The following is a 15,414-nucleotide window of genomic DNA, read 5'->3' as shown; positions in this document are numbered from 1 at the left end:
CTGTGAAAGTGGAATATCCAAGCCAGAGCGATGGGGACCGCGCTTCCTTTTCAATAGCCTACCTCCAGGCGCCACGAAGATATCCAGGTTGCATGTTGAGGATGATGCGCGCAATTTATGTCAGAATCCCCGTCTGTCAGTCTTACGTAGCACAGGCGCCAATTGAACCCTGAGGATCATGGGTTAGAGCAACAACACGTTCAACACAGCTCCACAGTGACCCAGCCACCTTGTCCGCTGTACGAATACTCTGCACAGCACATAAGTATGCCCTGTACTGGTCCCTCGGTCTGTGTGACCGCATGCAGGATCTGTTCCTTTCAAGAATGGAAAAGTGTTCCCAATGCTGCCGCCTTTTCAAGTTGTCCTTCCTCCCATTTCGACCTCCTTCTCTCTCTGCCTTGCAGACGTTGCACAGTCATGAGACGTGATATTCAGCATGACGTCGATGACCAGCACAACGCCTGGATCCAGTCGTGCTCTGCGGTTCTTCTAGTCCAGAAGACAGAGACCACTTGAGCCCTCCTTTGCACATATCCTATCACTCTTCTATCAATATTTGGGTCTCCAAGCGTCAAGAAAAGCACCACGGATTCGGAACTTAGCGTATGACGGGCCATCTAGCGTCCGGTTGCCGAAGCCTCATCGCTCACCGAACGGCAAGGTCCCCTTGTCTGCATGAGACTGGAAGTCAAAGCGCGCAAAGAGCAAGACATCCGCACATCACAGACGACCGGAACAACGCCATGGACCTCTACCCATGTTGCTGGCCGCGGATGCAAGGTCGAACCAGGGTGTCTGCAATTAGTCTCGACATGGGGGGGAGTCCTACTAGTAGTTGCGCAGCATGTTTACACAACGTGCATGGCTGCTATATGCCTGCATGCAAAAAGAATCGGACCAAGATGAGGCAAACATGATGTCGCAGCTTCGATCACACGAGCTGCACGGTGTTCCATCCTGCTCTCTTGACAGCACCGAGCTGCATTCAGCCCTATCCCTGATCATGGCCGTCGCGACAAATACGTCCGGAACAACGATGGGTGCTTGGACTCATTCACGACACATCCTTTCCCTCCCACTACGATCTTCCTCGAAGCGTTTAGTATCTTACAGGAACCCGTGCTGGCATGATGACGCGCCTCCTCAGTCATTATGGTAGGATTTGAGAAAAGCGTCCGAGAAGAGCAGATACAAAACAAGGCACAAAGTCTTTTCCGTCGATGACTACTAGGATGCGCATAATGTGGTTAACAGTCCTCTAGACACCGTGCGCCATGTCTTATCCCTGCCAACTCAGCCGTTGATGTTCCCTGTCAACCTTTCGCATGCCAGAGCAAAGAACGTTTGGTTCAGACTTATCATACTCAGACGTCTCTCAACGGAACCAGTCTCCGCTGCAGAGGATGGCTTTGTTGGCGAACGCACCAGTGGCCCTTCACTTCTTTTCGTGCGACCTGAAGAGGGCAAGACCGCAACAGATGACCGGAGCGATGACTGCCTCCTTGATCGTAGAGGGGAGAAAAGCTGTATGTTGAGACCAAGTGGAAACACTCCGAGTAATATCATGGCGACGACGTTACCCGCTTCGAATCCCTCAATGTACGCGATATGGATTGCCTTCATACATCTTTTCGAGCGCTTTGATCTCGAGTGCTTTGTTCTTACGCTCATATTTGTCGCTGCTCTAGTCTCCTGGCCAGTTGCATTACCCCGGCGTGTTGTGACTTTCATCGTCAGAATCTTTCCTGGCATTAAAATACCCGGAATTGGACCAGTCGAAGGGAAGTTGCTGCTTAGCTGCAGGTTCATCCCATTCCACCCACGAAGGGTGATGCCAGTCCGGTTGACACTTGACCAGCTCGGGAGGCGCTGACCTCCAGTCGATATTGGTGGAGTTGCCCGATATTTTCTCGGCGTGGCGGATATTGTCCGTTGTATAACCTTGAACTGCTTTCACGATGCGTCCCTGCTCGTCGCTATAGCCGAGGTTGACGCTCGAAATCACTGCAATGCGAGTGTACCCGAGCTTCCACATGTCTTTGCAGAACAATGTCGGCTCGCCCGAGTAGCACTCGTTTTGGTATGACGCCCGGAATCTAATGTTGTGCTTGAAAAGAGGCGCAGCGTTGAAGGCGACGGCGCCATTCCAGCACGCGTAGACTTGTACGGGCAGCTTTGCCTCGAGTCGTGCCTTCGAAGCCGGGTCGTTCCAGAAGACGTTTCTGACAAAGTCCCAGGCCCCGGATTGAGGGATCTCCACGAACAAGTCGCCATTGAGCCCTCGGGCGACCCAAGAGTCGTAGAAGACGTGGCCATCATCCTTCCAGTCCATGGCGCAGGCCATGTCGGCTTGCAGCGCCTTGGTCCTCTGATAGACTAGCTCGAGAATGTCGTCGACGCAAATCGCCACGTCGTTAAGGAAGACGACCGTCGTATTGTCGGCGGAGTACAATTCGGGTTGTTGAACGAGGGGGTCGAGCGCTAGGTTGCGTAGACGAGCGAGTTCGGTGACGCGGTCGTGTCCAGGTTCCAGGGGGTCGATGTCGCTTGTGCTGAAGTAGTAGCTTACGCCGAGTGCTTCGATTTGGTCTCTGATGGCGCCGAGGATCTCCGTTGTCCCATCGTTCGAGCGGCCGCCGACTATCGACAGAACGCAGTCTTCTGGGTCGAGGAACTCGAGTGCTTGCACAACGGAGCTGAGTAAGCGTGGAAGGATATGTGCGCTTTGATACAGATTCAGGGCAAAGAAGTAATGCTTGACGGACATATCGTCCGAGTCTTGTGTCTTTTTTGAGGTGCGGGATTGATGTAGGGCTTCGTACCTGTCCGGGACGAACATCGGACAAGAGAGGCGGTCGATAGATGTATTGTCGGGGTTCATGATGGCCAGAATATACGGGTCGAGATTTCGCACCCTGGATTCGTCCAAGTCTGTCGCATCGGGAGGAACCCATGGCTGCCGGCCGTTCTCGGGGGAGGAGGAAGACGTCGCATCCTTGCTGCTGGCTGTGTTCCATGTCTCACCGTCATTGCCTGTAGACTTGTAACGAAACCTGTCGATCCAATCGAACTTCGGTCGGCCTGGCGCCGGTAGAGCGAAGATGTAGATGAGACAAATCAACAAAGAGGCGGCATAGAGTACGTGCACTCGTGTCATGGATGTTTGGATAAGTGGCAACATGTTCGGGCTGCCCTCGCTGCCTCTCTTCCGATATTCACGACATAAGTAGGCTAGCTTCTATGTGTTGAGCACAATTACTCAACAAGGCCAGCATTTGATGTCTGGAAGTCGAGCCCAACTAGAACCCCTTCACGACAGCCTAGTGATCACCACAGAATGAAGGCCTGTGAAGTTCCGGCTGGGGAGGTCGTTCGAAACCGTGAACCCGCGGGGATGAACTTCCAGGCGTACACAGTACGAGTATTCTTCTTTTCGGCCTTGGCGGGATCGTCAAATCCAGGAGTCGTGGATGGATACACTGAGTATGCATAATGCATATCTGTGGAGTTGTGTGGACCGAAATGTTGGAGCCAATGTTATAGCGATATTGGCTTTGCCGAAACCCACGACAATAGCATTTGGTCCTTCTCGGCACGGTCACTGGCACCTGCATCATGCAAGAGCAGGGTGATGTCCGTAGAGTCTGCGAGTCGACAACCGGCGGATGAACAGTTGAGAGCAAAACATGTCGACGACAGGAGTCGTACTCCGATGAGGCAAGGGGAAATTGCCGACCTTGCGCTTAGTGGAAGTGGTATAGTTGGTCCGCCTGCTTCCGTGGCTTGGGTCATTGAGTTTCTTCCACTTTGTTTCAAAACAAAATTTGGATCTGCCCACCGCTTCATTGGCACTGCACAAGTGATAGACTCGTCTATTTTTGTATGCACCACTGTGGTAAGCCGAGATCTTCGCGCAACGCGTCCGATGTCAAAAGGGAATGACTTTGAAGCGATCGTGGTTTTGTCGAATGAAGTTGGATATGCCCTAGGCATTGCAGGTCTTTCGCCGCCTCGTCAATTCTTCTCTTCTCTTTGAGAGTTGCCGATATTGCGCGTCAGCGGGTTCTTCCAGCGCGAGGACTTCCGGCATGATGCAGGATTTTCACAAAATGTCCATCAGGAGGCCGAGTATCACGAGAAGAACCCATTTGCTGAGAGACTGCCCTGAACTTTATATTTCTCGGCCCATTAGTGAAGACCAGTACGAAAATACCTTGGGCTCGATTGTCCCAGAGAAGGCGGAGGTTCCCGTGGTCTCTGGCTGGGACCAATCCCGTGTCGTAGCCTCGATTGACAAGACAACCTTTTTCGCAAGTCTCAATGCTGGAGGTGAGGCCGCTTTGAGCTGATGGGATTCGATAACTTGTCCGATATATGATGTCGTCTCCATCGCTTTGGTTTCTGTCACAGATGCCGAGTCTGCGTCAATCGCGGTGAGGAAACGATTTGCTAAAGCCACATATACCAGGTATCTTGTGGTTGTCGACTTATAGTGCCTACGAGCATAGTGGGTGCGGAAGGTGCCATCTTCCGACCGAAGGTGAGCGCCCCAAGCTGTCAGGTCTTCGAGCAAGATGTGAAGACGCGCCATCAATGCAATCTTTTCTTCAAGACGTTGCTGCATGACTGCTTCGGTGACTCTCCTGAACAACTCTGGAACAGAAGCCAAAATCATCCATAGCTTCACGGTCGACTCGGAACGATGTCTGAGCTGGGCGGAATGATCTATGGCCGATTGAAGGGCCTTTTGCCATTCGGGTCTGTTCAAGTAACAGCCGATGTTGGCGAAGGTGGCTTCCATGATCTATCATGTTGTTAGTCTTGCTTTTATGGCACCATGATCCACCCTTACCATGCCACCAGCCTGCGTTATGAACATATCTTTCTCAATTTCCGTGCGGATGTTGTCCGGACCTAATGCAAGCAAGATGTCGAATGCTCCACGAGCATGCATGATCCAGCCATGTCGACTGCTTTCGTCCAATACCTGATATTGTTAGTGGCTTTCGGATGACCATAGCCAGCTTTCATACCTCGGACAGAAGCAAAGTCAGTGTCGCATACCACATGGTCCAGTCAATCCGGTCGGAGGAGGTAAGGGCGGCATTCAGGCTCCTCAAGGCGCGGCCATACAATCTGGCCACCTGCAACTGGCTTGTATGACCTTGGCCATTGCCTGCCAGACATAGCTGGAGACGTGCAGCGACACAATTGATGGCATCGTCCAGGCACTTGCTATGACCATAGCACAGAGGTAGAAACCGGAGCACGGATTGTCGACTCAGGCGAAAGGCCTTAACCCAACGTAGAGGATTTGTCAGCACATCCTGGCCCGTTGCATAGTCGAGCAGTCTTGTAGTGAGGTCAGGCAGCATGAAAACAGACATGGATGACGGAAAGGGCCGGCCATTGGAGGAGAGTGCCAACGAGGCAGGAACGCTGGTTGTTAAGCAGTGATGCTTTCGCTCGCGATTCGATAGCTCTCGAGAATGCCCCAGCGGCTTTTGTGGCTTCACTTTGACGAGGCATCCGGGTTCTTGAGAGTAGCCAGCTGACTGTTGCGCACTGGCAACACTCTCAGCGTCTGCAGTTAGAAAATCCGGGATTTGTAGAACATTGACCTTCTTCCCGTTGTCCTTCGCTTTCCGTGTTGCGGCTCCCACCTGCCTGGAGATTTTCCGTATCGTGCTCCGGTCTGCGTCACTCAAGCTCCGATGGTTCGTGCCATGATTGATGAATGACAGCTCCATTGCTGCTCACTGGTTGCATGAGAGGGAGGCAATCGCTGGACTCTCGCGAAGTGCGGGTGACTTTCAACTTTGGGACACAAGAGGACGCCGGTACCAGGGAACAATTGCCCCTAGAGGTGTTTGATATCAGTCTTCGTCCTTACACTGACGTAGTCGTTGCTGCACAGTAAGATCAGATTACTCATCTGAGTCTGATGGAGTCAAACTGGTTGTTTCGAGAAGTAGTAGGACGCCCGAAGCGGGAGGAGACAAGGGTACAACTGCCCCAAATAAGCGTAGTGCCAGGGTTAGTGGGAGGCTGCCTCGGTGGCCAACTACACGACTCGACGACCAGGATAGTACCAGGAATATCAAGCTTGATTCATCTGAAATTCCTCAACGTCTGCTTTTGGTATTTGTTCATTTCCAGAAACTGATCAAATGCCTTTTCTCGTGATGCAGCTGCGGCCACAAGGCTCCAAATGTTGACCCCCTTATATCGAGCATGTTGGCATATAAAAAGGTGAGCAAGTTACAGCAACAAAAGGATCTCCTCGTCTCAAAGCTCAACGCGCATACCTTAAATCCGTTCGAAAAAGACCCAGCGCTACTGCATCTCTCTCCACTGAATTGTCTATGAACACTGAGTAACAATGACCTTGACCAGCCAAGAACTGCTTCAACGCCATGAGTATGTCGGCTGCGTGTTTCATGGCGAACTGTCCCAACTGATATGCTACCGACAGAGCCACCCTCGGAGCCTTCAAGCCTATTCCCTACTTCTCCGAGCTTGATCTCGACACCATGCCCCGATTCCTGATCAGTGAGCGTTCATGAAATGCTCAAAACACCCATTGGAAGGCTGACGGATTCGTAGTCACATGTGCGGATCCTCGATGCATCCCAGAGAACATCTTCAATCTCCACACAGGAGGTAAAGCAGAATTGCCTTTGTCACATTGGACAATAACGGCTGACGTGGCGGTTGCAGAGGCGGTTGTTCTCCGAGTCGCCGGAGGCAATGCTCAATTCGTTCTAGAACATATACTCTCCATCGACTCACTGGTGCACTTCACCGAGTGTCTGATCGTTCAGCACACAGGTAGGCAGAGAGATTCCGATGAAGCATTATGGTGGCTCACTCAACCTGATCGATAGATTGCGGCGCCACCCACTTCCGAGATGCGACAGTCAAAGGGGGCCTCAAAGAGAGGGCTCCAGCCCTGCAACAAGACATTGAAGGTATGAAGTTTGGCGAAATTACAGGGTACGTCAACCATACTATCGCAGATGCAAACTGTCCAGGCGTGGACTAAGACCTTGTGAACAGATCCCTGCAAGACAATGTCAAGGCAAGCATCGATTTCTTGCGGGCCTCGCCATTGGTGCCGAAAGAGCTCAAGTCGAATATCCGAGGCTTTATTTTTGATCTTAAGACAGGCGGTCTCGAGGAGGTGACGGCATAAGATTCAAGACGTTATCAACGTGAGCTGGAGTTATTGAGATAGAGTAACGGAATCTGTCTACTCAGGACGTACAAATGCTGAGCACCCTTTCATGTGCATTTTCGTACATGCAACTTACTTTGTACCAGTGGCACTTGCAGCAAGGCTTGATATTTTGGTCCGAAGCATCAGTCCTTCGTTAGCCGCCAGTCTGCTGGAAGGTCAAGATCATTGAGCATTTGGTGCCATATCAAACATCCAAGTGCATATACCGGCACACAGCTAGCGGCAATCTGGGCAGATGAGCAGCTATAAGCCGTGTGTCGAATCTCAAACACTTTCCGGAACCGGGCTAAGATCATCGGCTCAGGCGCGCCGCCGGCAGCACATGCCCAGGTTGATCGAGGCTCTGTCCATTCGACCTTATCGAGACGTACTTATTTAGCTGTGACCATCACACCAATCGCCTAGCTTTGAGATACCGTGTCTGGTCAGCATTAGTCGCCGTTGGATCCACATCAACACGTCAGGTTGGCCGAGAATCGGTAGGGAATTCAAGCTCGTGAACGCGTCTAAACTTTCAAGCTCCGGCGTGGTCCAGTCGACCGTGTGGCTGGCTGACACAACACCGTGGCAGAAACAGAAGGAGCAGTACTAGCAGTGCTGTCGCAACATATGTCTCTTGCACTCCTTGGAGTCTCAGTACCGACTCTAGGGCGAGTAGATGTAACAGAGGTCATGAATGGGAGTGAATGATAGCAGGAGTGACCTTTTACAGCGAGTCTAAGCGAGCTGCTTCTGCTTCTCGCCTATCTCAGCGCTTAACCATTTCTGACAACGCTTTCCTGCTTGGGTTTGGCAACTCCTTAAATGAGCGAAAAATGAGCCAACACATGCCAAACCTCAGCCGTCCAAGTCAATTTGACTTGGCAACATACTACGAGTGCAAAGCATGAACGCATCGTCCTCGAACAGATTCCACCGACAAACTCACTGGACGGGCCCAGTAAGAGCCCAGACAATGCCGCGCTCATCTTCAGCTGAGGCGCAGACGCCACGAGACTCAAACTCGACCGATGTTGGCTCCTGCCGAGACTGTGGACTATGCTCCTTATTGCAACAACGATATTACCTCTCTTCTACACCTCGACATATATCTTACGGCAACCGAACAGCCTACACGCACATCTGGGGGTCATCGCGGGGTCAACCGGCGTTTTTGTTTGCCAGGCTCTTTTATCCTTAACAGCCACCGATATCATTTCGACGCGCGGTAACCACGAAATATCAACACTATCCACGTCCGGGCAGAGAACTGAGCCAGAACCGACCCTGAACCTGGACCTGAACCCATCCTGAACCCATCCTGACCTATCTCGACGCTATCCTAGGATCTTTGCGCTGTTTGTATGGTGCCTCACACCAGCAGTCTCGCGCGACTTGCAATCTTTCCCTGTGTCTAGCAGCTCTACACACCCACTACAATCCAGTACGCGCTCTTTTACTCTGCAGGCTTTCAGCTCCCTGCGGTATTCTCTATGGAGGTGGCATGATCATTTCTCACCTGTCGGAGAGTTACTAGCCCAACCCTTACGATTGGATGCTCGAGGGTAGGTGGCGCGAAAGATCCTCCAGCTGAATCCAGCTCAACTCAGTTCCGGCTCTACCAAGTCGGTACCTTCTTGTGACCTACGGCATCGGAGCATAGTCTTTCAGCGGCTTGCTACGTTATTACGAGGTCGTCCTGCCGGCAGGACGATTAAAGGTCCATGGCTCGCCTGGAGGAAAAAGAGTCTCCCAGCTTAACCGCGCTTCAATCAATCAGTCCTGGACGAGATTCAGCCATGGACAGCATCCAGCCCCATAGCAGTCCGGGGCAGACGGACAAGGCTGGAAACCTACGATGGTCTCTTTTGCCAACGAATATTTATTTGCGAGATTTGACAGTTGCTGTACACTGGAGCGAGCCGGCTAAGCAGAGCACGGGTGTCTTTTCTCTTGTGTCACGCCAGCTCGCGCGCACGCGACTTGCTTCCAAAACCATCCTCGATGGTGTATCTGCAGATATCGTTGCTGGGAGCCTTACAGCTATCGTCGGCAGCTCCGGTTCTGGCAAGACAACCCTTCTCGACACAATTTCCCGACGGGTCAAAACAAGTCGAATCGATGTTTCTGGCTCTGTGTACTACAACACATCACTTCTAAGCTTCGATAAGGGTAGCAATGCTCACATAGCCGTGCCATACGCCTTGCAAGACGATGTACTCTTGCCACAGTTGACGGTTCGCGAGACCCTTACGTACGCTGCCGCTTTGAGGCTGCCGTCTTCGGTGACACACAAAGAGAGATCTCAGCGGGTCGACCATGTCCTCGAAGATCTCGGCCTTACACAGTGTACCAACACGAGGATCGGGGACAGTCTGCACAAAGGTTGTAGCGGTGGTGAAAGACGACGAATTACAGTTGCCATACAATTGCTCACAGACTCCTCGGTTCTGTTCCTGGACGAGCCTACAACCGGCTTGGATGCTGCTGCTGCTTTTCAGCTTGTGAAGGTGCTAAGGCGCCTGGCCCATATGGGCAGGACCATCGTTATGACCAGTAAGTCTATCAAGAGCTTTGGACAAACGAAACTCCGCTGATTCAGTCTGGTAGTACACCAACCTCGCTCGGAGATGTGGGAGTTGATAGACAATTTAATTGTTTTGACTCAGGGAAGAACCGCCTACTCAGGTTCTAGGGCTACGTGCCTCCAATATTTCGAGCAGGCTGGCCATGAAATTCCTTCGTTTGTCAATCCCTTCGAGTTTGTCATGGACATAACTGCAATCGACAGCCGATCGCATCAGCTTGAGTCCGTGTCAAGTGCACGTGCTGATGCTCTGACACGTCTGTGGAAGCGGAAATCTGCGCAGTTGTATGCTTCCGAGCCTCAAGGGATACTCGGCCAACCTGCGTGCGATGCGACGGCTCTTCTCGAACGCTCCGATCATCGTGTTTCAATCATGCAACGGACAATGGTCCTTACAATCCGCACATGGAAAGTGACTTGCCGCGACCGGCTAGGCGTCTTTGCGAGCATCATCGAGGCCATAACCATGGGAGTCGTGACGGGCTGGATTTTCTATGACGTCGGAAGCGATCTTTCCGGGATTCGTTCCAGAGAAGGAGCCATGTGGTCAGCCGTCGGCCTTCAGGGCTACCTGGTGCTGATCTTTGAGACATATCGACTTGCGAACGACATCAAGGTGTTCGACCGAGAACGTCGGGAAGGTGTGTCTTCCGCAGCTGTATTTGTAGCCAGCAGACGAATGGCTCGAGCTCTTCTGGAGGATATTCCGGTTCCCTTGATCTACTCAATACTCCTGTACTTCATGGCGGGTTTCCGCCACGATGCAGATCAATTCTTGGTCTTCTTTGCCATCGTCGTGATGTTGCACTACGCCGCAGTCAATGTGGCCACGATATGTGTTGCGTGTAGCCGCAATTTCCAGATATCGTCGCTCATTGCGAACATGATCTACACCGCCCAGTCGATGGCTTGCGGCTTTTTCATCAACACTTTGGAGATCTCTATCTGGTTGCGGTGGACGAAATGGATATCTTACTTGGTATTTTCCCCTCGTGGCTGGAAGTCCCACTTGATAGCTAACGAATTTCCAAAGTTCTATGCATTCGGTGCCTTGTGCGTCAATGAGTTTGCAGGCCACGTTTACGAATGCCCAAGCTCTGTCGGTGCATTAGACTCTGCTGCCTGCAAGGAGTACGATGGCGACTTCATTTTACGGTCGCTGAATATACCTCAAACCTGGCTTAGGAGGAAGATCCTTTGGAGGCCCATCCTGGCTACGTTCGCTTATACGGTGCTGTTTTTGTTCATAGCAATCCTTATCCTCCACTCCAAACCCAACGAAGTCCAGGTTTCCCGAAAGGTCGGCACAGACAACGATTACCTGGCGGAAAGAGTCCAGCTTGGTGACAAGCAGGCGAAGCGAATGACCACCGTGACGTTGCAGCAGATATCGCTCGGTCTCGAGCAGACCCGGATCTGGCGAAAGAATACGTATCGGCCGGTCTTGTCCAATGCCTCAGCGGTTTTCCGACCGGGCGCTTTGAACGTCATTCTCGGTCCTTCTGGGAGTGGGAAAAGCAGTTTGCTGAACTATATATCCCGAAGAGTGCACGATACAGCAACTACGAAATGGCACCGAAGCGGAAAGATGCTCTTCAATGGTGCCATTGTTTCGGGTGCCGCGCTCCGATCTGCTTCCTCCTACGTCGTTCAGGACGATGAAGGATTGCTGGCTTCCCTGACCGTTCGCGAAACACTCCATTATGCCGCGCGTATGCGACTCCCGAAGTGGATGTCTGCAACAAAGCAAATCGACCGTGCCGAATCGCTCATGGAAGACCTCGGTCTCAAGGACTGCGCCGATACGATGGTCGGTAACGAATTGCGTCGAGGTATAAGCGGCGGCGAGAGGAGGAGGCTGTCTATCGCGATCCAAATCCTTGCCGATCCTCTTGTCCTGTTTCTGGATGAGCCGACTTCCGGACTAGACACGGTCAGCGCAGCCTCCACGATTGACGTACTGCAAGGCCTCGCCAACGCAGGCCGCACTGTTATTTTCACCATTCACCAGCCTCGGTCGGAATGGCTGAAACAATTCGAAACGGTGCTTTTACTTGGGAAAGGAGGAGACGTCGCGTATGTAGGACCGACGTCGTCCATGCTGGACCACTTCCGGCAAATGGGTCACGAATGTCCTCAACATCAGAATCCAGCTGATTTCGTACTTGACCTCGTCAGTCAAGAATGTCCTCGCTCTGACGCCCAAGCCTCTAAGACATCCACTCAGCCAAAGTCGATGGCCGACATTCAGACGGACCCCTGCGCACGTGCATCGCCGACAAAAGCCCCAAACCCCTTGTTGACACAGATTGAGACAGACCTGCCTTCGGTCCTGCTACCAGCCCACCTTGGCACATATGCCCGCGAGCCGCTCGGATTCGGCCCTGCACTCTCTCTGCTTGTACGCAGGGAGCTCACCAACATCACACGCCAACCGGTTCTAGCCATGGGCCGAGTCTCACTCTTCGTCGGCGTCGCCCTCATCCTCATCTGCTACGGCACCCCACTCAAGCACGACTACTACTCCGTGCAATCGCGCATGGGCTGCGTCCAACAAGTCACGGCGCTGTACTTCGTCGGCATGTTGAACGCCATTGCACTGTACCCTCCCCAACGTGAACTGTTCTACCGCGAAGACGAGGACGACCTGTACTCTCTTGAAGCATTTTTCGTCTCGTATTCGATCCTCGAGATCCCGATAGAGGTCTTGTCGGCCTTGTTTTTTGGAGTCATCACCGTGCTAGGCGTCGGCTTTCCACGAACGCCGTCTCTGGTCTTCATCTTCGCGTTCAACGCCTTCTGCGTCGTCAACTGTGGTGAGAGTCTGGCCATCATCCTGCTGACGTTCATATCGCATGCCGGCCTGGCGGTCTCGCTGTGCTGCATCTTGATTTCCATCAGCGTCCATCTTACGGGCATAATCGCCATAACGATCCCCGGTTTTCTGGGTGGTCTGAATTACATCTCGCCACTCAAATGGTTGATCGGAAATCTTACGCCTTACAGTCTTCATGGAGTCACCTTCACTTGCACAGAGGCGCAGCGGTCGCCGAACGGTCGATGTCCAATCGAGACCGCGCAGCAGGTTCTGGAACTGTACCAGCAAGACCACAATGCATCCATGTTTCTGGCAATTCTGGCCGGCGTCACTGTGGGCTACAGGCTGTTGGCTTATGTGGTGCTCAAAGCGCGGCGGACACGTTGGCGCGAGTTGTTTCACGATCTAAGGCTGACTTCCGCGTACAGGACACTTTCGGCCTTGGTGATGATGAAACGTCCTGAGAAATAGATACTATATATTACTTGTGCAATAAAATCAATGACCTCTAGTTTCCTCGGTAGGACCGGGTCATCTATTGAGGCTTTTGACGATGGAGCACATGCCTCGTTTTACTATCTCTTCAAGTATGTATTTATGACTGATCTAACAAGAGCCTACTCCTCCCTAAGATGCGAGTGGGATGTGTCTCCCCGGAAGCACTCTCGCCATTCGCCCGATGGCTGCTAGTAACTTGAATTTGGCAACAGCACAAGCCTGCCTGCCGTGAATGCCGGAACAAGACTCTACGGACAAATCCCAAAGTACCAAAAACGCCCAGCCAAATGATCAACAACGTAGAAGCGGTCTTCAAGACGTTCCATAATATACCAAATGACCATCATCCAATAAGTGCTTATGCCTGCACGAATTTCCTGAAATGTTCGACTGCAGCTTCGAGGAGTCTTGGTTCGTAGCCGTGGCTCTTCGCATGCTTGACGAGAGCAACCTAAAAGGAAGCGTTAACAGATTATATCTCATAAGCCAACGAACTCTAAGCGAGTAGGTCATACCGTTTTATCCAAGGCACCGCCGAATTTGTCCTTTGCATATTTCTTGAACGCAGCCTCAGCGCCCTCTGGGTCCTCAAAAGCTCTGGGAATCACTTCCGAGAAAATTGTGGTGCCGCCTGCGGCACCGGAGATCATAGTGAACCATCGTTTTCTCTGCTCCGGGCCCATGAGGTCCAGCGCTTTGGCGAAGCTGATTGTTTCGTATGCCGAAACGAGATGGATGATCCCGTGTGCTGTGGCCAGATCTTGGATCAGGCTCTCTTGTTCGCTGGCTGCAACGGTAGGCTTTCCGGCCAGTTCAACCACACGGTTCATTCTGTCCGACCCGAAACCGAGGTAATACTGGACAATGCAGCTGTCATCCGCTGTGGCATGTGTCTTCATGACTTCCTTCAAAATGTCGCTCGCCTCGTTCAGCAGAGGCAATTCGACGTTCAGTCTGGCCTCTTCGTCCCGAATGATACCGACGTCTTTGTTGATGATTAGGGTGGCTGAAGCCATAGGTGGGTCGGAGCTCAAGATTCTCGGCCCACGATTGTCAAGCATCCAGCTCCATCCGACAGGGGTGTTGCCAGAAGCATCCTTCGCGGTTACGGTGTCGTAGAACTTCTTGGTGTCAACACCATTGATGGCAGCCAGGCCCATGATCTCAGAAGCCGCGGGAATATGGATGCCAGCCAGGACTTGATTCAGGGCTTTGGCAGACTGTCCGGCACCAAGAGAGCCAGGAATGATGAAGAGCGTCTTTCCTTTGCTAGCCACATTGTCCAGAACAATCCTTGCATCCGGCTGCTCCAGGTTCTTGGGACTGTCAGAGGCAGCCATAATGGTCAGTGTGCCGTTGACGGACCGGGCGGCGCCCCCAGAGACAGGTGCATCGATCAATTTGACGTCAGTCCGTTTGAATTCCTCCGTCAGCCGTGAGCGTACCGCTGATGGCTCGGTCGGCGGAATAGTGGCATGAATGATCACTGTGCAATCCTTGGGCAGGCCATGTACAGCCCCGACTTTCGCGTCGAAAAGAGCTGAATGTACATGGTGGTGGTTTGCGACCATCAAGCACACAACCGAAGCATCCTTGACAGCTTCGAGCGGAGATTTCGCTGTGTTCGCTTTTGAGCCTGGGATATCGTTGCAAGTAGACTGCCATCGATCCAACGTTGGACCGTAGATGTCGTAGCCAATGACGGGAAATCCTGTTCGGACGAGATGAGTGGACATGGCAAAACCCATCGCTCCAAGGCCAATGAAGGCCACTTTGGGATAGGAATCGGTTGAATGTGTGATCGCCATGGTGGTTCGAAGCTAAGTTGTACTTAGACTAAGGGAGTAGTGACAACGATGAGACGACTACAACTTGCACGGCAAGCGGTAGGGATATCAAGCACAGGACTGAATTGTACAGAGAATCTTCAAGCGGACCTCTAGAGGATGAAGAAGTTGAATATAAACAAACCTTCGCCAGAAAGCCAACATACCTAGGTATGGGTTCCATTCCGATCGTCGATATGGCTGAATGGCCACTCACCCACTCCGCGGCATGGGGCCGGCCGAGGAAGCCGATGCTGAAAAGTTTGCGGAGACGGACATATTATCTTGGTTGGTGTTGATGATGGAAACGATTGATTTGGGAGGAGATTTCAACTGCCGGCGGGGACGGCGTAGTCGGCCGTTTTGCCCGGTCGGGAAAGGCGGAGAAGAAGAGTCTGCTCACCTTCCACGTGACTATTTCACGTGATGAGAGGACGATGAGCCAATGATCAACTCAGTGTCG

The 15,414-nt window shown here is 52.3% G+C and overlaps 5 protein-coding genes across 6 annotated transcripts; 2 read left to right on the top strand and 3 right to left on the bottom strand.

Moving 5' to 3' along the window:
* Window positions 1-1,219: 1,219 nt before the first annotated feature.
* On the bottom strand, window positions 1,220-3,377 carry PV05_08865 (uncharacterized protein). The gene has a single exon (XM_013458407.1). The coding sequence runs from the start codon at window positions 3,182-3,184 to the stop codon at window positions 1,709-1,711; it is 1,476 nt and encodes a 491-aa protein (XP_013313861.1). The 5' UTR covers window positions 3,185-3,377; the 3' UTR covers window positions 1,220-1,708.
* Window positions 3,378-4,044: 667 nt separating this feature from the next.
* Window positions 4,045-5,753, bottom strand: PV05_08864 (uncharacterized protein; the record flags this gene model as incomplete). Its single annotated transcript, XM_013458406.1, has 3 exons — window positions 4,045-4,807; window positions 4,856-4,990; window positions 5,037-5,753. The coding sequence occupies 3 exons, from the start codon at window positions 5,751-5,753 to the stop codon at window positions 4,175-4,177; spliced, it is 1,485 nt and encodes a 494-aa protein (XP_013313860.1). The 3' UTR covers window positions 4,045-4,174.
* A 391-nt stretch (window positions 5,754-6,144) lies between these two features.
* Window positions 6,145-7,226, top strand: PV05_08863. 2 transcript variants are annotated; one of them, XM_013458405.1, is made up of 7 exons: window positions 6,145-6,255; window positions 6,400-6,423; window positions 6,479-6,555; window positions 6,610-6,666; window positions 6,724-6,834; window positions 6,891-6,999; window positions 7,063-7,226. In XM_013458405.1, the coding sequence occupies exons 1-7, from the start codon at window positions 6,215-6,217 to the stop codon at window positions 7,196-7,198; spliced, it is 555 nt and encodes a 184-aa protein (XP_013313859.1). In that variant the 5' UTR covers window positions 6,145-6,214; the 3' UTR covers window positions 7,199-7,226. The 2 variants fall into 2 exon arrangements, with proteins under 2 accessions (XP_013313859.1, XP_013313858.1); XM_013458404.1 differs by lacking the exon at window positions 6,145-6,255 and having other exon boundaries at window positions 6,334-6,423.
* Window positions 7,227-8,457: 1,231 nt separating this feature from the next.
* Window positions 8,458-13,098, top strand: PV05_08862 (uncharacterized protein; the record flags this gene model as incomplete). Its single annotated transcript, XM_013458403.1, has 3 exons — window positions 8,458-9,778; window positions 9,833-10,788; window positions 10,843-13,098. The coding sequence occupies exons 1-3, from the start codon at window positions 8,947-8,949 to the stop codon at window positions 13,096-13,098; spliced, it is 4,044 nt and encodes a 1,347-aa protein (XP_013313857.1). The 5' UTR covers window positions 8,458-8,946.
* Window positions 13,099-13,122: 24 nt separating this feature from the next.
* On the bottom strand, window positions 13,123-15,155 carry PV05_08861 (uncharacterized protein). The gene is made up of 2 exons (XM_013458402.1): window positions 13,641-15,155; window positions 13,123-13,576 (listed from the first exon to the last, which is right to left on the bottom strand). The coding sequence occupies exons 1-2, from the start codon at window positions 14,931-14,933 to the stop codon at window positions 13,484-13,486; spliced, it is 1,386 nt and encodes a 461-aa protein (XP_013313856.1). The 5' UTR covers window positions 14,934-15,155; the 3' UTR covers window positions 13,123-13,483.
* Between the last annotated feature and the right edge of the window lie 259 nt (window positions 15,156-15,414).

Source organism: Exophiala xenobiotica (assembly GCF_000835505.1).
Source record: "Exophiala xenobiotica strain CBS 118157 unplaced genomic scaffold supercont1.5, whole genome shotgun sequence".
Taxonomy (NCBI): Eukaryota; Fungi; Ascomycota; class Eurotiomycetes; order Chaetothyriales; family Herpotrichiellaceae; genus Exophiala; species Exophiala xenobiotica.
This window is presented reverse-complemented; position numbering and strand designations above follow the sequence as displayed.